Source organism: Hordeum vulgare, chromosome 7H, assembly GCF_904849725.1.
Source record: "Hordeum vulgare subsp. vulgare chromosome 7H, MorexV3_pseudomolecules_assembly, whole genome shotgun sequence".
Taxonomy (NCBI): Eukaryota; Viridiplantae; Streptophyta; class Magnoliopsida; order Poales; family Poaceae; genus Hordeum; species Hordeum vulgare.
Window position 1 is genome coordinate 57,819,662 of NC_058524.1, and position 19,243 is coordinate 57,838,904.

The 19,243-nt window shown below is 46.0% G+C and overlaps 2 protein-coding genes across 2 annotated transcripts; one reads left to right on the top strand and one right to left on the bottom strand.

Moving 5' to 3' along the window:
• The first annotated feature begins 3,550 nt into the window (after positions 1-3,550).
• LOC123410486 (probable histidine kinase 2) lies at positions 3,551-11,291 on the top strand. Its single transcript, XM_045103433.1, has 7 exons — positions 3,551-4,529; positions 5,684-5,890; positions 6,232-6,357; positions 7,794-8,169; positions 8,705-9,282; positions 9,509-10,669; positions 10,779-11,291. The coding sequence occupies exons 1-7, from the start codon at positions 4,467-4,469 to the stop codon at positions 10,995-10,997; spliced, it is 2,730 nt and encodes a 909-aa protein (XP_044959368.1). The 5' UTR covers positions 3,551-4,466; the 3' UTR covers positions 10,998-11,291.
• Positions 11,292-11,348: 57 nt separating this feature from the next.
• LOC123410485 (two-component response regulator ORR22-like) lies at positions 11,349-15,976 on the bottom strand. Its single transcript, XM_045103432.1, has 6 exons — positions 15,134-15,976; positions 14,595-14,747; positions 14,094-14,501; positions 13,909-13,985; positions 11,780-12,889; positions 11,349-11,644 (listed from the first exon to the last, which is right to left on the bottom strand). The coding sequence occupies exons 1-6, from the start codon at positions 15,297-15,299 to the stop codon at positions 11,573-11,575; spliced, it is 1,986 nt and encodes a 661-aa protein (XP_044959367.1). The 5' UTR covers positions 15,300-15,976; the 3' UTR covers positions 11,349-11,572.
• Positions 15,977-19,243: the final 3,267 nt, after the last annotated feature.

Sequence of the window (19,243 nt, forward strand, 5' to 3'; positions counted from 1 at the left end):
TGTGTAGCCTATATATGCATAGTGAACGGAGATACGATAGGGTGTGGGATACGCACAACTGATCGAGTGCTTTTGGTGAGAATGCCACTTTTGTCTTGGTGTTGGTGATGAGGCAGTTTCTCCTCCCAACAATCATTTCTTTCTCACTCTTCTGATTTTACATGCCATATCATATAGTTTAGTGGCGTGTAATCTATACTAATGGTTGTTGTAGATTCCCTTAGTTGCTTTAATCAAGTTTTCATAGATCATCAAAATTCACAAGAGGACAATGGATACACTTTCAAAAAGTAACTCTAATATATCCTTTCATGAAAAAAATGCCATGTACTATATCCAGTAGCCCGTGAATAAATTCAATGTGCCAACTAGGCTTGTTATGATTGGCTAGGAAAGGAAAATAAGAAGTTACCCTATTACCGACATATATGGTTTTACTTCAATAACTAGCACCCAGTCATAGTCGATTTTTTGCAATCTGGCATATTAATTGGGTCCACTACTACTTTGATGTTTACCGTTGCAATTGAATGAGTTTCAATAACGAAACGCTGCTGTACAAAAGCACCTAATCTTTATGGTTTGTGTATGTAACCAATCATGAAGTATTCACCCAGTACACTTTGATATTTATGTTGAATGTGAGCATTGTCTATTAATCATGTGGGTAGTGTATATACTCACCAGGTTGCTCATGTATTAAGTCGCGTCCCCAAATTTTTTTATATTTACTACAAAACTAAGATAATCGGATCAACAAACGAATAAATTGGCGGCTGGTCCTTCCATATTGTGCACCTTCTCCCGCAGTTGCTTTTAAGTTTTAGATGTCGTAGGCTTCCTTCTCACATTATTTTTCTTTTCGTTTAGTCAGATGGTGTGTTTTGTGATCTGCTGGGAAAAGGTTCACACCCCTAATTGGGCCCACCACTTAACGTTTAGTGCTGCAATTAAATGAAGTTCAATAACGAAATGCATTTTTACAAATATACCTAACCTTTATGTTTGTTTATGTAACCAATCATGATGTATTCACCCAAGTACATTCTGGTATTTATGTTGAATGTGAGCATTATCTATTAATCATGGGAGTAGTGTCTATACTCACTAGGGTGCTCCTCTGTCCAAGTTGCATCCCCGCAACTAGTTATATTAATGCAAAACTAAGATAACCGGATCAACAACGAATAAATTGACGGGTGGTCCTTCGATGCTATCTAGCTTATGGGTAACCTACTTTTATGTTGTGGATTTTGTAGGCTTCCTCTTCATGTTATATTCCTTTCATTTATTCACATGGTGTATGTTCTGTTCTGCTGGGAAAAAGCTTCCCCGTTGATGGCAATAAACATAAAAATGGCAAGCTCCCAAGTCATACAAAAAGAAGAGAAAACAAATTTGAATAAAAAAACAATATAATTTACACAAACGCACGAGACCATCCCATCACCATAGTAGGAAACGGCACACTCCTTCCCTTTTTTGGAAATTGACCACCACCGGTGGCTCATCCTTAAACCTACCCTTCAACTTCTCGGTCGTTCTCATCTACTTCTAGCTAATTATTTAGGAACATGCATACAAGGTGACTAGAAGTGATGAGCATGGTGTCACAGGATCCCGTGAACAACTTTCACTATATGTGACACACCTTTTATAAAGGAAAAACCATATTTGTAACTGAATTTCAACTATATTCGTAAAAAAACATGTGATGCCATTTTCAACCGAAATCTAGTACCCAAAGATCTACATTTTTTGACTCAACCATTTAATTTTAAAAAATAATTGGCTTAAAAGACATTCATGCATTTCTAACTGAATTTTCTCACAAAGAATTCTTCCAACATTCAACTCAAGCAAAGGAAACCAAACAAAAAGTTCGAGTAGTTCAGTGAAAAACGGTCAAGCTTTCTTCCATCCTATTGAACTCTTTTGTACAAGTTGAAGGAATGCCTTACGAGATTAGCAATGTCTTAATAAAAGGATTCAAAAAAGGGATGGCTTTAGCAAGGCATGCTCATGATAATGGGACAAGTATAGCCTCCTATGGGTTGATCCATGCATGTTGAAATTACCATCATTGGATCCATGGCCTACATGATCCCATATTGCTAGAGAGGAGGGGACACCACCAAGGAGACATGGAAGATGTTGGTGTGCCAGTGACCTAGTTGTGGGTGGCACAAATACGTGACATGATAGACATGTGAGAATCCATAAGACAAAGGGGGGGTGTTGAAAACCACAAGAGATTTGGTGGGTCAAGGTGTTAGATTTTCTTGGGTGTGGTTTTTAAAAATTCAAGACAAGTTGTCTATTGTGTCTTAATTAAAAGTTGTGTCATGCGATCTTTTAACCAAAGTTCCATTTGTCTCCAAAAAGACAAACAACCGAAACAACCCATTCATTTACCATCGCTACCCTCTAACCATATCCAATCCATACTCCCATTTGTCCTCGTCCACAACTCCTACGCCGTGAGACAGGGGGTCCTCATCTCTCATTTGATGTGTAGGAAAAATTCTTCGGTTAGTTTTTGATGTCACGGTGACATCACAGTGAGCGTGACGGCTCCAATACTGTCACGGTGGTGTTTGATCAGGTGTTGCCAAGGAGATTGTGAGTCTTTTTGTTAGTTTTGATGTTTTTGTATGACATTTCGATTCTTGTTGCTATATTTTGGCGACGCATCGTTGACCGTGCGTCATCTCCAACAACCCTTTCGTTCAAGCCTTTGCGAGCAATGCCAGCATATCCTAGTTTGGCAATATGATTGTGGTTGCCTTCCTAGATCCCCCATGCCAATGTTCTTGGCATGATTGCTAATATCTGTTATACACGACCATCTAGCATTGTGAATATTCAAGATGTGGTCCTCTAGAGGTCTACACTGACTAAGATTCTCGATGTTGTTCTCCGCCGCCGAGAGCTAGGTGGGGCAACGACAACGAGTTTGGTTACGATTTGGCTTGAATTTTAGGGCCTACAATGTTGGTTATAATTCACCATTTGTTTATTGTTATTTCTATGCTTGTGGGTTTAATTACCTAGTTATTTGAATGTATTCGCTATTTCCTTTGTGATATAAGATAGAACTAATTTTAAAAGGAATCGTGCTAGTCAGAGTGAGCCAAGTGAAGCTAGATATGTAAATCAAGAACAATATGACCGATCCACTAACTACAATTTCCATAGAAGAATTGCGTATGAGTCTTGTATTTATTTTTCTTCATTTTTCTTCAATGGAGTATAGGTGACGTGTGTGCTTCTCACATGGACCTTTCTACATATTTTCCACTCAGGTACACACAGTGACGGAGGCAGAACATTTTGATCCGAAGGACCAGGTGCCATTAAAATAGGTCCGGGCGGACCAAATCTTAAAAATATAGATGTTTGACAATAAAAAAACTTTAATTCTATACTGTTCATCAGTAATTTGACAGCAAATTCATGTTGTTAGGGGGGGGGGGGGGGGGGGGAGGAGGGGCAGCCCTTGTTGTCCCCCTGTCTTCGCCACTAGGCACACAATGGAGGAATGCCGGAACTTGTCGCGTGCGTGCGAACAAAATAAATAGAACTTTTCAATTTCCCTGCTTTGAGATTTTCAGTTTTTTTTTTTTAGTTGGACTTTTCAGCTAATGATTAACGCGCTAGACAGAGCTTCGAACAAGTCGGGTTTGAATAAGTAAGAGATGGTTCTTTTTGTTTTTGCTTTTGAGGAAAGGACCTGGTTCATGTTCATTTTTGTTTTTGACGGAAAGAGGACCTGGTTCATCTTTGCTGTCGTGGTGTGACGGAGCTGGTTCAACATAAGTCGAGCCTGTGCTTCTGTATTTACCATCAAACGTAAAGAAGACTTAACTTAACAAGACTAATGATAATGCTATCTAAGACAGGAAGCTAATAGATCGTTCTACACTTGCACAACAGTATGGCCTTACGGCGATCGTGCGGCTGGCAACGCTGGCCCCGTGCAAGACCAACACTGGCTCACGCCCGCCCAAACTATTCCAACGGGAAGGAAATATAATTCATTGTGCTCGGATTTGGCAATTGATTACCAGATCGCGTAGTATCCCTTTTTGTATCACAATCGTTTGTCTACTATCGGGCCACGCATTGATATTATATATGGAAAGTAAATGCCGATTTTTTAAAGAATACATACCGATTTTTTTATTGTGATGCATGGAAAATACCGATTTTTTTTCTATGGTGCAAGGGAAATACCGCTAAAAGTGGTATAATAAACCATGACGGCGGATTTGAAAAACCGGCGGCGCTTCGAGCCCACATCTCAGTGCGGAAATACCCCTCAATATGTATAATTTTATTCCTCCGAGCATCTATAAAAGGGCGTCTACCAAGGAAGGAAATTTTCACCAACACCTAACAAAGATTTGTTTCTACAACACCTAGCACAGATTTGCTTCTGTAGAATAATTTACAAGACTTCCAAGATGGCCGGAGAGGTTGGCAAGTGGGGCAGTTCCTTGAAGCATTCTTGGGTTTTAATCCCACTGGTATGAGACAGTTGGCTTCCTTTTATGAAACTCATGGTTAATACTTGTTCTTCTATATGAACTTCATGGCTATGCTCTTTCCTCAAAGAACTCCATGGCTATTCTCATTTCTTGGTTTTTGTCATTGCACCTACAACTATGGCTTATCTGAGCGGAAAATATATCTCAATGGTTTTCATCTTACTTAAGCTTAGTGCAACAAAGACATCCTTCCACGTATGTGGGGATGTGATATTGAAAGTAGATCTATGTAGTGGTACGGTATTCTTTTCTAAAAGGATGATTACCCCCGTTCTCTTGGTATAGACGTGAGGTTCAAAACTAATTTTAATGATTTTTGTCATGCAATTAAGTTATGTTTCGTACGATATAGATATCTTCCTATGCCTGTAAGGCGCGGATTTGAGAAGTAGATCTATCTTTTTCTTATCGTTAATGTTTCAGTTCCGTATATTACAGATATCATCCTACACGTGTCAAGCATGCGAGATCTCTTTATTTAGATAGCAATAAAACTAGGTCTAGATTATTTTTCATCTTGTAATTGAAGATTCTGGTCCGTACAATACGAATATCCTCCCACGTGTGTTTTAGGCATGTACTCAAAAAGTATTTTCTTTTTATCTTGCAATCAGGAATCCGCTTCGTACAATATTGGTATCCTACGACGTGTGTAAGGCATGATCATATCTATGTAGTTGTTGTTATATAATTTGGCTTCTGCTCTATATATCATGTATCTCCCCACATGTGTGAGGCGGTGGCGAGCCGAAGATCTCCCTTTTGTTGTATGCTCCTATATTGTTTTTCCTGTTGCCATGTGTTAGATCTACCCATGGAATGTCATGACAAATGTTGTCATTAGATGAACCTAAAGACGATCAATTAACGGGATGTCATGACAAATTATACCTTTGAATTAATAAAAGCACTCGAAATCTTGACTTATTACTTGTGCAACAAATGTTACCGAGTTGAAACACGTTGCAATGCCGGTTGTCGCGACCACGTCAACCTAAAAGACAGTTTAATGTTAACAATTATGCACTGCATTCCCCCGGAAAAAGAATCATGCACTTTATTTTCTATTTCACTTTTTACATGTTGCAAAATATGTCTGACATCACACTTTTATTGCGCTTGCACGCATGCAGGTTGCCAATGGAGTCATTGTGGTCGTAGTGGCCCTTGCGTACTCTTTCATCTCGTCCAACATAAACGATGATGCTGCGACCGCCATGGATGCGTCGCTGGCGCACGTCGCCGCCGGCGTGCAGCCTCTCATCGACGCCAACCGCTCGGCCGCCGTCGTCGCGCACTCTCTGCAGATCCCCAGCAACGAATCGTCTTATTTCCAATACGTAATTAATTAACCGACCACCTTTGGTTTTATTAAATTAGATTATGCCTTCTTCTTCTTCTTCTTCTTCTTTTTTCTCTAACGTGATTCATTTCATCACGTTTGTTCACTTCCTTTTTGAACCACAATTATTTCCTTACTTTAAATAACATATCGTAATTGCTAGCCATATTGCACATGATTCTGTTCTGATTTGCCGTAATAATGCGAGCATTGATATGTATATATACGCATGCATATACAAACAGATACATTTTTTAGTACATTTTTTGATGCATGACAGTATGACACGTCCAAAGTAACCTATACATCTAACGTTGACGTGTATGCTTGACCTGACAGGTGGGGCCATATATGGTCATGGCGTTGGCCATGCAGCCACAGGTGGCCGAGATATCATACACCAGCGTCGACGGCGCCGCGTTGACGTACTACCGCGGCGAGAGCGGCCAGCCGAGAGCCAAGTTCGTGAGCCAGCGCGGCGAATGGTACACCCAGGACGTCGATCCGGCGAGCGGCCGTCCCACCGGACGCCCCGACCCGGCGGCGACGCCGGAGCACCTACCCAACGCGGCGCAGGTCCTCGCCGACGCCAAGAGCGGCTCGCCGGCGGCCCTCGAGGCCGGGTGGATCAGCTCCAGCGTCCAGATGGTGGTCTTCTCTGCGCCTGTCGGCGGTGACACCACCGGCGTGGTCTCCGCCGCGGTCCCTGTCGACGTCCTGACGATCGCCAGCCAGGGCGACGCCACCGCCGATCCCGTCGCGCGCGCGTACTACACGATCACCGACAAGCGCGACGGCGGCGCCCCGCCGGCTTACAAGCCTTTGGACGGCGGGAGGCCCGGCCAGCACGACGCGAAGCTGATGAATGCCTTGTCCTCGGAGACCAAATGCGCCGCGTCCGCCATTGGCGCGTCAAGCAAGCTCGTGGTCCGCGCCGTCGGGTCGGACCAGGTCGCGTGCACGAGCTTCGACCTCTCCGGAGTGAACCTGGTAACGTGTCGATCTAGCATCCATCATAGGCCATACATATATGCACATGCATATGTACGCGAACGTGCACACAACATATCCAACATAATCACTATGCATTTTTGTCAAGAATTAATCCCAACATGTACTAATGATTTTATCAAGCAACTAACAATTTGTTAGGGCTCAGGAGCTGGCGAGGTGCTTATTGCCGCGCGTCGCCGTCGCTGGAGAACAAGTAGTGTAGTGCTCCCTGACCCGAACTGGTTAGATGAGCGATCTAAAAAAAAAAGCTAAGGGACTTTGGCAAAAAAAAGGTTTTGAGTATAATGAAACGTGACTTGGAATGAGAAAAAAAAGGATCAGGGAAAGCTCCTAGCTATTGGCAGTCTGACGTACATGTAAAAAAACTCAAAACCTTCCAAATCAAGGTATCCCAAGATTAGGAAGAAAATCTTAAATAGAGCGTACAAAGTCTTCTTCATCCTCAAAGCATGATTTCTCCTTCTCTTCTTCCCCCGAACGGAGCCCGATCGAGCGCAAAACTGCGGTGAGCTAGGGTTTTGGTCCTCTCCCACGTACTTCTCTTGCATCTGCTAGGGTTTTGCATGCATATCACCGTCGTTGATGGATTCATGGATATCTCCCGTGAGTTCACCGCCGTCGCCCCTGCGGTGTCTCGTCGCTGCGGCGGCCTTGTTCATGTCGGGGTCAAGCAGCTGGTGTCGTGTCCTGACTCCTGAGCAGGGGTCAAACTTGATGAGGAAAAAGATCCGGTCATAGTTATTTTTCCTGAAGATTAATAAAATAAAATAAAATCATTTCTTTTTTCAGTACAACAAACATCTGCATATGCATGTCTGAATCTAAGGGTTTAACATGGGGACGGCTGACAAGCCTCTCCGGCTGTAATATTTCCTCTTGTTTCTCAGGGAATCCGTCTCGTGCTCAACGAGTGGAGAGGGGCATCCGAGCTCCGGCGGATGGGGGTGGCCATGGTGTGCGTCGTGTGCGCGGTCGTGGCGGTCGCGACGCTGGTGTGCTGCCTCATGGCGCGGGCACTGTGGCGGGCCGGGGCGCGGGAAGCAGCTCTGGAGGCCGACCTGGTGAGGCAGAAGGAGGCGCTCCAGCAAGCGGAGCGCAAGAGCATGAACAAGAGCAATGCCTTCGCGCGCGCCAGCCATGACATCCGTTCCTCGCTCGCCGCCATTGTCGGACTTGTCGAGGTTTCCCGGCCAGAGGCCGGGAGCAACACCAACCTCACCTATAACCTCGAACAGATGGAAGTCGGCACCAACAAGCTCTTCGGTCAGTCCGCATACATGCATGGCCCTACGTGCTCAATTTAGCTAATATGATCATAGCATTATAAATTCGCATCATAGAAGTAACTTTTTCATAAATGATTTATATACTAGTATAATTTTAGGTGTAGAAAGTGTGCAATAGTTCACCTGTTATGCATTTTAAGTATCAAATTTGCTCATTAAATATAAAAATATGCAAGAAATCAATCTCTGTTTGGTAAACAAATAGCATTTTGTTTGTAAAACATAAAGTTTAGGATAGTTGAAATAGAATTGTCACATATATATAACTATGTTAGCAGGCAGTAGACATTCATAGTTTCAATATTTCTACCTATTTTGCAGTTGGACAAATTTTGCCACATTTACGCATCATGTTGTTTGTGCGCATGCATCTTCGAATGCATAAATCAATAAGTTTATCATTTCCGAAAGATGAACTTTATACCAGCTTTATGTTCTCAGCTAGCTGAATGAACATATATACGTTTCCTCGTCATAAATGTTTATACATACGTATATATGTGTACATGCAGATATACTTAACACGATACTGGACATGGGCAAGGTGGAGTCCGGGAAGATGCAGCTGGAGGAGGTGGAGTTCAGGATGGCAGACGTCCTCGAGGAATCCATGGACCTGGCCAACGTCGTCGGCATGTCAAGAGGCGTCGAAGTGATCTGGGACCCCTGCGACTTCTCCGTGCTCCGTTGCACCCCCACCATGGGCGACTGCAAGCGCATCAAACAGATCCTCGACAACCTACTCGGCAACGCCATCAAGTTCACGCACGAAGGCCATGTCATGGTCCGGGCATGGGCCAACCGCCCCATCATGAGGAGCTCCGTGGTCAGCACGCCGTCGAGGTTCACCCCCCGCCGCCGCACGGGTGGGATCTTCCGGCGGCTGCTCGGGAGGAGGGAGAACCGCTCCGAGCAAAACAGCCGAATGTCCTTACAAAATGACCCGAATTCGGTTGAGTTTTACTTCGAGGTGGTTGACACCGGCGTGGGGATACCCGAGGAGAAGAGGGAGTCTGTGTTTGAGAACTACGTTCAGGTGAAGGAAGGGCAGGGTGGCACCGGGCTCGGGCTTGGAATTGTGCAATCCTTTGTGAGTTGTCTCATCTTATTTTTCGTGCATTTTAGAAACTTGTCAAGTGCATCAACGATTGGGTTGTTTTTCACGCTTTTGAATTGCCGCCTAAAATATCACCTAAATTTATGCACTGCGAGTCTAAATTGTGTACATCATCAGAATGTTATATATAAATTATAGTGTCTTAGATGAAGATGGTTGTAAGTAAATTTGTTTGGTGTTCTTGTTGATATATAAATAGGTTCGTCTGATGGGAGGGGAAATCAGCATCAAGGAGAAGGAACCAGGAGAAGCAGGGACGTGCTTCGGCTTCAACATCTTCCTCAAGGTCAGCGAGCCGCCGGAGGTGGAGGAGGACCTCGAGCAAGGGAGGACGCCGCCGTCGGCCTTCAGGGAGCCCGCCTGCTTCAAGGGCGGGCACTGCGTCCTCCTCGCCCACGGCGACGAGACCCGCCGGATCCTGCACACATGGATGGAGAGCGTTGGGATGAAGGTCTGGCCCGTCACGCGCGCCGAGTTCCTCGCCCCGACCCTCGAGAAGGCGCGCTCCGCCCCGGGCGCTTCGCCGTTGAGGTCGGCGTCGACGTCGTCGCTGCATGGCGTCGGGAGCGGCGACTTCAACAGCGGCACGACGGACCGGTGCTTCAGCTCCAAGGAGATGGTCACCCACCTGCGGAACAGCAGCGGCATGGCCGGCAGCCACGGCGGGCACCTCCACCTCTTCGGCCTGCTCGTCATCGTCGACGTCTCCGGCGGGAGGCTCGACGAGGTGGCCCTGGAGGCGCCGACCCTGGCGAGGATCAAGCAGCAGGCGCCGTGCAGGGTCGTCTGCCTGACGGACCTCAAGACCCCCTCCGAGGACATGAGGAGGTTCAAGGAGGCGGCGAGCGTCGACCTCGAGCTGCGTAAGCCCATTCATGGCTCCCGGCTGCACAAGCTCCTCCAGGTCATGAGAGACCTCCAGGCCAACCCGTTTACACAGCAGCAACCGTATCAGCTCGGTGCGGCCATGAAAGAACTGCCGGCGGCTGATGAGACCTCCGAGCTGGCGGAAGCATCTGAAATCACGCCCGTGGCCGAGCCCTCTGAGATCACGCCCTCGGTGGAGGCGTCCGAGATCATGCCCGCGGCGGCAGCGCCGGCGCCCCAGCTGGGACCGGCCAATGCTGGAGAAGGCAAGCCGCTGGAGGGGATGCGCGTGCTGCTGGTGGAGGACACCGTGCTACTGCAGAGAATCCAGAAGCAGATGCTGACCAACCTCGGAGCAACCGTGGAGCTTGCCACGGATGGCTCCGTGGCCGTGGCCATGTTTACAAAGGCCCTCGAGGACGCAAATGGCGTCTCAGAGAGCCACGTAGACACAGTGGCCATGCCCTACGATGTCATCCTCATGGACTGCCAGGTACATTTCCTCGTGGATCGCCATGCCCTGCATTCCAATCTTAATTTGTTTCTGATGGTGATTTGATCCGACAGTGCTGGAAACTCTATCTTGTTCTTGCTTGTTTCAGATGCCGGTGATGAATGGCTATGAGGCGACGAGGCGCATCCGCGAGGAGGAAAGCCGCTACGGCATCCGCACCCCGATCATCGCGCTGACCGCGAATTCCGCGGAGGAGGGGCTGCAGGACGCCATGGAAGCAGGGATGGATCTTCACCTGACCAAGCCGATACCCAAACCGAGAATCGCACAGATTGTACTTGACCTCTGCAACCAAGTTCAGAACTAGTGATGTTCTGTTCGTCCCTCGCATGATCAAAATTCGAGATAGGTGTAAGCCGTGTAGGTGGTTTTTCAGCGAGCGAATGCAGCTATCATCTAGTGTAAGTCACTGAAGAACCACCTTACATCTCGAGTTTCGATCGTGCGACACCGGGCATTATCGTAGTTTGTAACATTTAGCAGCAGCAGCTCAACTTTGTTGTTGTACCAAAATCAGGTCAGGTTTGTTTTCCAGAATTACTCTTGGACAATGTAATGTCAAATTTGAATTCCCAGAAACAAGGTTAAGTTTTGAGTTCCAGAGATTGTGCTTTCAGAGTTCCTTTTTCTTCAGAGTTTGTGTTTTCAGACCTTGTGATTAGACAGCATATATCTGTGTTCTTATTATGACGAACTGAGCACAATCACTTCCATTGCCCACTCCAGGAGAAAGAAAGTACAGATTACTACAAGCCCTTAAGTTCCTAGCTAGCTACCTCAGATATCTAGTAGTGTACACGAGCATAGCTGATAAGTACCCCTAGGAATAACTGTACAGTCTCCTCTAGGTCTGCAGTGGACTAGCCTAAGTAGTACTAGCTCTCATATGCAGGCACCAAGCGGGAAAAGTTCACACCCCAGGTCGTTTTCGGCGAACGGCACCTCGTCGTTCTCCTGCGTTGAAATCGGAAAAGCGGTTCAGAAAAATCACCATCGAAATTCTAGGAACATATAGGTTTACTAACGATTTGAAAGGAAATGTGACTGTCAGAAATAGTGAATTTTTTGAAGCATAATTGAGGTTCTTACCACTTTTATTATGGAATTGAGAAGGCCATCAAAGTTGCAGCCGCTGGAGTTGAACCCACCCTGACCCTGCAGCTTTGGAACTTCCAAATCATACATATGGGCCTGTTCAGGCACAATGACACCACCATCATAGCTAAAACCTCCATTGTTCAGCCTTTGGTCTTGTCTCATTCCATCCATTCTATGCCTTGGGTTGCTTGCAACCCCAAACTGTAGGTATCTCGAATGTCGCTCGGCATCATGAGGAGGGAGCAGCATTGTACTGCCAGAAGAACTAGCTCCACACTTGGCACTGCTGGCTGCTATGAGGCTCTCAGAAGGACAAACACTGACAGTCATTCTTTCTGAAAATATCCCCTTTTGGTCCATCACTTGTTCTTGAGCCACATAGCCATCAAGTTTTGTCACGCCGGCACCATCGAACCGGATGTGCAACGGTAACTTGTCGACAGAAAACCCATCACTGACTGGAAGAGCACCCTGCTGAGATATACCAGAATCCCGCAGATTGGCAGAAACTCCGACAGACCTTCCAAGCAGCCCTGAACTCGCAGTTGGCATTCCTATTGGTGGATGGGCTCCAACTTTGATGTGTTGAGTGCACTCCAAAAGGTCTTCTGGTGGCAGTGAACTGCCTGTAACTCTTTGGAGTGTGCCAGACATAGTGTTAACCAGAGCACCCCCAGAAAAAACAGAGCACAGATCATTGGTTTCCTGATGGATCCAATTCTGCTGGAGCTGGGGCTGCACAAGCGACGATGCGGTCAAGCCTTGCGATAAATCTGCCTGTTGGTTGTCTTGTAAGCTCACAATGTGGAACTTATTCGTATCGCCGGCGCAATGACTTCCTGCGCCGTTGCTGCTAGAGCACTGACTTGCCTTCGGAGAAGCAAGGTCCTGAATACCAAATGCTGCTGCACTAGCACCACTCAGCAGTCCATGCGGATTAAAAGATGGAAGAGAAGCAGAAGGGGCAAAGGGTTGATGATAGCTATGAAGTCCTTCAAATGCTCCCATGTGCAAGAAGGGGTCTCTGCCTCCAAAAGCAGCAGCAATGCTGGCTTGCTGTGATGCCACGGCACTTAGCCGTCTGAGGTATAGCCTGTACTTCTGCATTGCCATACAAAGTAACCTGGTTAGACATGGAGAAAATTATGTAGTCGGCACTCGGCAAATTACAAACGCATAAATTTTGTGCAGGAGATCTATAATCATCAGAATTCTGAAACATGAGATACACTGTCATAAGATAGCTGCTTCCTGGTTTGGCTTGTTAATAAATTTTATTAAACTGGTATATAAAAGCACTACAGGTTATAGAAAAATCTGATCATTTTTATTAATATTTTAATGTGGACTTGTCAATGACTTTTCTATTTTTCAATGCATTGGTATGCAAAGCTTTTGCATTTTTCTCTACAGAAATATTTTAACAAAAAGGTGTAAAACACAGTTTACATATGCACCTTAGTTATCTGGACAGTGCCTACATATCTAGCAGTTTTATACTACAAGTGAAACAATGTAGCCAAAATACTACATTAAACTTGTGCAGCAGTAATATATCTAAATACTACATTGAACTTCTAAGGCCGTACTACCAAAATACTACTAGTACATTAAACTTGTACAGCACTACATACTAATATGAGTATTTTATACTTGTCTAGTCAGATCTAATGTACAAGTCTAGACGGTTAGAGGGGGAATATTATGAGCAAGTAGCTATTTGCATTAGATATCTCCTTGTTCAGGTTTTCTGAAAGATTCAGTATAACTATTTTTTTAGGTAAAAGATTCAGTATAACTGAACTGAATATTTCTTGCATATGTTTTGTTTCCAAACCAGCTGAACTCATTTTGAACAGACACCAGGAACATGTTAGTATATTTGTTAAAAAACTTTTTATGTATAAGAATATATTTTTCAGAAAAAACTTTGCTCAAAAGTTTGACCTCTTAACTTGACACAGGACAAGTGGACAACAAGGCCACTTTGCATCTAATGTTGGTATCAATTATGTAAAAGTTTTGCTCTCTGTGCATCACATGGTCATGAATCATGAATGGAAAAGATAACACTCGAATAGTGAAAGGTGACGATGGAAGTAAATGCCATGGCGCCGTACCTGAAGATGACTCGCAACATTTTCCCTGGTGAGCTTCTCCACGTTCATGAGCTCGAGTATTCTTTTAGGTACAGCCTCTGCAACAAAGAGTAAGAGAGAAAGGACACAAGCATAAATGGGTTTGCTGCAGCCTGCAAGAACATTTAACAGAAAGCAAAAGGCAACGCGGTGAGCTGTTTTCTTACTGTCGATCCCGAGCTGGTTGACTGCAGCGACGAACTTCCGGTGCAGCTCCACTGACCACACCACCCTTGGCTTCTTCGACGCCGAGGCGTCGTCGTTGTCGTCGCCTTCGTCTTCGTCTTCGCTGTGCAGCTCTTTCCTCTTCTTGTTGGGCCTCCCACTCTGGTCAGATGACCTGTGGCTGTCACAGGTGGCCTGGCCGAGCCGGTAATATGAGTCGGAGCTCGGCGGCTTACTGATCTCCTTGCAGAGATCATGGTTGTTGGGCTCACGGTTGCTGAACTTCCTCCTCACGACGTGCTGCCACACGTTCCGAAGCTCTTCGATGCGAACGGGCTTTAGGAGATAGTCGCACGCACCGTGAGTTATCCCCTTGAGCACAGATTTTGTCTCTCCATTCACTGATAACACTGCCCGAGTTGAATGGTATGTACTTCATTAGCATCCAGACAGAACTCAACAACAAAGTACCAAAAAATCAATAAAGGAAGTTGTGAACTTACTGATGACAGGGAGGTCCATTTCGAGCCCCACGAGCTCGAGGAGCTTGAAGCCGTCCATGTCGGGCATGTGGACGTCGCTGATCACCAGATCAAACATGTCCTTGTTCTCCCTTAACAGCCTCAGTGCAGTAGCAGCCTGGTTGGTGGTTGTCACTGTTAAAGAGACAGCAAAACATGTGCTCTTATATCAGCTTACAATTGTTGAAACTTGAAAGCAGGGGATGCATAACAACCAACATATGTCGCATCGCATTGCGAGAGTGTAAAATTTATGTCTATGATATGCATTTCAGAACATGGCAGATTGTTGTATACTCTGCATGTGAAAACTGTAGTAATTACCAGTGCACTATGTAGTACGGAGTACAATGCAAATAGCAGAGCAAACTCTCCGTTACAGCATAAGTAACACCAGATGAATGATAAGTAAAGATTAAAAAAGGATGACTGATAAGTGTAGGTGCAGGTAATATGACTTGCAACAGAATCAACTTTGTTTCAAAAGGAAAGAACAGAATGAAGTGCAAGTAGGTTCTGACCATGATACTGGCAGCGCCGGAGGAGGACCTCCAGAACCTTGAGGCAGACGGGGTCATCGTCGACGGCGAGGACCCGCATGCCGACGGGGAACTGGTCCCTCTCCCTCTCCCTCTCCCTCTCCATCAGCCCCTTCCTGGCCTCCATCATCATGGCGTCCAAAAGCATCCCAATTCGTGCCAAGTCAGAGCAACTCAACAACTCTCTGCTCACTGGTACAATGGAAGCACCTCCAACCTGACCCTAAAGACGAAAACTTCCAGTTGACCCAATCCCCAGCAAGAAGGAGGCCAATCCCCAGACCCAGGGCACAAGAGAAGGGAAAGCTAAAGCCCCAAACAAGCTAGAACCAAAATTACTACTCCGGGAAGAAGAGAAGATCAGAGAGGAAAAAACTGCAGATGGATTTGGATTTTGGCGCGCCGGTGGAGAAGGAGAGACGAGACAGGGGATTTTGGCCTTGAGGAATCAGGAGCGAACCCACTGCAACGGCGACTCCATCATTATTGAGGCCGGGGAGAGGTTGGGAAAGCAAAAGGCCAAAGGAGAGCAAGGACACAAACACAGAGAGAGGGGAAAAGAAAGGCAGAGACAGACAGTGACACTCCGGGTGACGGAGCGAGCAAGCAAGCTCTCAGGTCAGCTCAGCTCAGCTCAGCCCAGCCACACCAGGCAACCGAGGCGGGCAAAGGGAGGAGATGACGATGGTGGAGGAGGAGGAAGAAGAAGCCAAATCGCTGCAGCAGCGGGCAGCGGCAGCGCTGTTGGTGAGGTGGGAGGGGTGTTGTTTGGGGAGGTGGAAGGGGCACAAGGCGGGCGGGCAGGGCGAGATGGCGATGGAAAGCAAAGTTTTGGACTACCGGTTGCTGATTTTATAGCGGGTCGGTCAGTCGGAGTGGGCGTGGTGACAACTGACAAGGCTTGCCGCGTTCGCAAATGATGCAAGACTACCGGGGCCCACCGGCCACAACCCTCCAATGGGCTATGGGCATGGCAGGGGGAGCTTGCTTGCTTTGCTTGCTCTGCTTGTTTTCCCACTCTTGGTGCTTTTTTTTTTGTTTTTGTGAATACATGCTGGCCGTATCATTCCATTGATAAAGGGAAAGAAAATACAGTGACGGACCTCCAAAAGCGTACACTGACAGGCGCTTAGGAGGTCGCTGTGAGCAGAAGATGGAATGCTTGGCCCAGAGGGTACAAAGATCAGGTTACAGGAATGATTGAACTAAACCCTCGAGCACCGACATTGGCCCATGTGCGAGCTTCCTCCCTTGATGTTGTGAGTTAGGAGGGATGCGGACGGGCCGCACCATCGAAGATGCAGGCATTGCGGTGCCTCCAAATGGTCCAACCAGAAAGAGTGATGGGGGAGGAAAGGCCCTTGCGCTGGCCTGTGGGCGAGTCGTTGATGGTCGCGATCCACCAGTCGTAGAAGTCCTTGGATCCATCCGGTGGGAGGATAATGAGACGGCACCACGAGAATACATCATACCATGCGATATGAGAGACGACACATCCAATGAGTAAGTGTTGCATGGTTTCTTCCTCCTGATCGCAAAGAGCACACACAGCCGTGTGCGGGAGGCCGCGGCAAGCGAGTCTCACATGAAAGATAGTGGTTGAAATACAAAGAGAGCATCATGTAGCATAAGACAAACACATTTAAGTCTAACATACGTCATATGCATGGGCATCTCATAAGCAAACAAATTATCAAGACAAGAAATATCTAACATATGCATGAAAGAAGAAAGAAACAATAGCAATCTCAACATGAAGAGAGATAATTTAGTAACATGAATATTTCTATAATTATATTTCTCTCTTTCAAAATAATTACATGTACGATCATATTTAAATTTATCAATATAACTATCACATAAAATATTCTCTTCATGATCCACATGCATAAAAGTCTTATAATCTTCCAAGATAGTGAGATTAGCATTAACCAAAGTCATGACCTCTCCAAACCCATTTTTATCAAAAAATTCACGATTAGATAATTCTCCAAAATACTGGAATCATTATTACCTAAAGTTGACACTCTTCCAAACCCACTTTCAATACTATTGCAAACATTATTATCAATATCATGTTCATCATGAGGACTAAATAAATTTTCAAGATAATAAGAAGCATCACCCCAATCATGATCATTACAATGGGTAGTGGACATGAAAAAACACCATCCCCAATCTTGTAGTTTTGCATATTATTAGCACAACTAACATTAATAGAATTTATAATAGTTTTTTTTTTATTTCTGTGCCCCTGGTTCCTTAGCTCTACTCATTCATCCCCGCGCTCTTAACTTTTCCTCAATTTTCCCCACTCCCTTGCCAGAAACCCTCATAATTGGGCACAACGGACGTTGTCGTCGGGTCAAAGGCTTGACCGTTAACTCTGACTAGTGGGGCCACGCTGGACTGTGTTGTCCGTTCGACCTGACAAGTGAGGCCGCGTTGGGTGGTGTCGGTGTTCGACCGTTGGCCCATGGTTTTGTTGGGTCGTCCCTTGCATTAAACGTCTGCGCGCGCCGCGAGGACAGAAGCCTGCTATGCATGCACCCAACAAACCATGCCTGCATGCGTCGATGCCACGATCCCACGATGTGCCGCCCGAGCCTGCATGCGCCGATGCGTCCGCCACAATGCACTGACCGAGCAACTTTCTTGCACACCAGCAGCCACAGATGGAGCGACGGACACTGCCGTTGGTTCCTCTCTTCTAGCTAGGTGGCTACATATTTGTGGCTTGTGTAAAAAAAGAGCCACTCCCTTGCTTAGTTGTTCTCATTCATCCCTACTAAAAAACTTGCTTGCATGCACTAGGTGGTTACTAACAAGGGAATTATACTAACAAGCCCAGCTCTCTAAGAAAATAATCAACAAATATGTAGTCCCAATATGTAGATGGGTTTCCTATGTAGATAGGGTCAACAAGCCCATAGCACGATCACATAGCTCAAACTAGGAAGAACTTAATAATACAATAGATAGAAAACTTAATAATAGAATTTAAGAAAAGGGCCAACAAGCCCATAGCAACTCCAACATAGTTCAATTACAACTTAACATAACATAGACTAAAAAAAAGACAGAGGGTTTAGAACCCTAGCCGCCGCCTTCTCCACCTCGCTCCTCCTCCAGGCACCCTTTTCACTGCTCCTCCGGGGCGTTGCGATGGGGTACAGAAGAGTGTGCATGCGCGTCGTGGTGGGGAAGATGTTGTTGTACTCCGTGAACCTGTTGTGGGTGGTGAAAGCGATGAACTCAGAGCCACACCAAAACACCCGGCCAAGGAGGTAGAAGGCGTCGAATGTGTTGGTGAAGTGGGCAAGGAGAGCAACCACCACCCGGTTTTGGATGACCTCCTCGACGCGGAACATCGTTGGAGATCCCCTCGAGAGGTGGTGGTAGCCGGACGCGAGGAAGAACTCGGTGAAGTTCCTTGCGGTCCTCAGCCTTGATATCGCCCACACACGTAGTGTGCTATCAACGTACACGCCGGTAGGATAGAGCCTCTCCGGCACGGTGGCTGGGAAGCGGTAGGTTGGTTCGGTGTACTGCATAGCTGAGGGATGTGCAGAAGATAGAGAAGGGGTCGAAGAGCAAGAAGGGCAGATGGATGAGGCATGGCGGAGGCAGAGGGTTGCTTAAATAGGCGTAGTGCTACGTGTTATTTGGTCGTGGCAATAGCTGTTGGAAATATGCCCTAGAGGCAATAATAAATTAGTTATTATTATATTTCTTAGTTCATGATAATCGTTTATTATCCATGCTATAATTGTATTGATTGGAAACACAATACTTGTGTGGATACATAGACAAAACACTGTCCCTAGTAAGCCTCTAGTTGACTAGCTCGTTGATCAAAGATGGTCAAGGTTTCCTGGCCATGGGCAAGTGTTGTCACTTGATAATGGGATCACATCATTAGGAGAATCATGTGATGGACTAGACCCAAACTAATAGACGTAGCATGTTGATCGTGTCATTTTGTTGCTACTGTTTTCTGCGTGTCAAGTATTTATTCCTATGACCATGAGATCATATAACTCACTAACACCGGAGGAATGCTTTGTGTGTATCAAACGTCGCAACGTAACT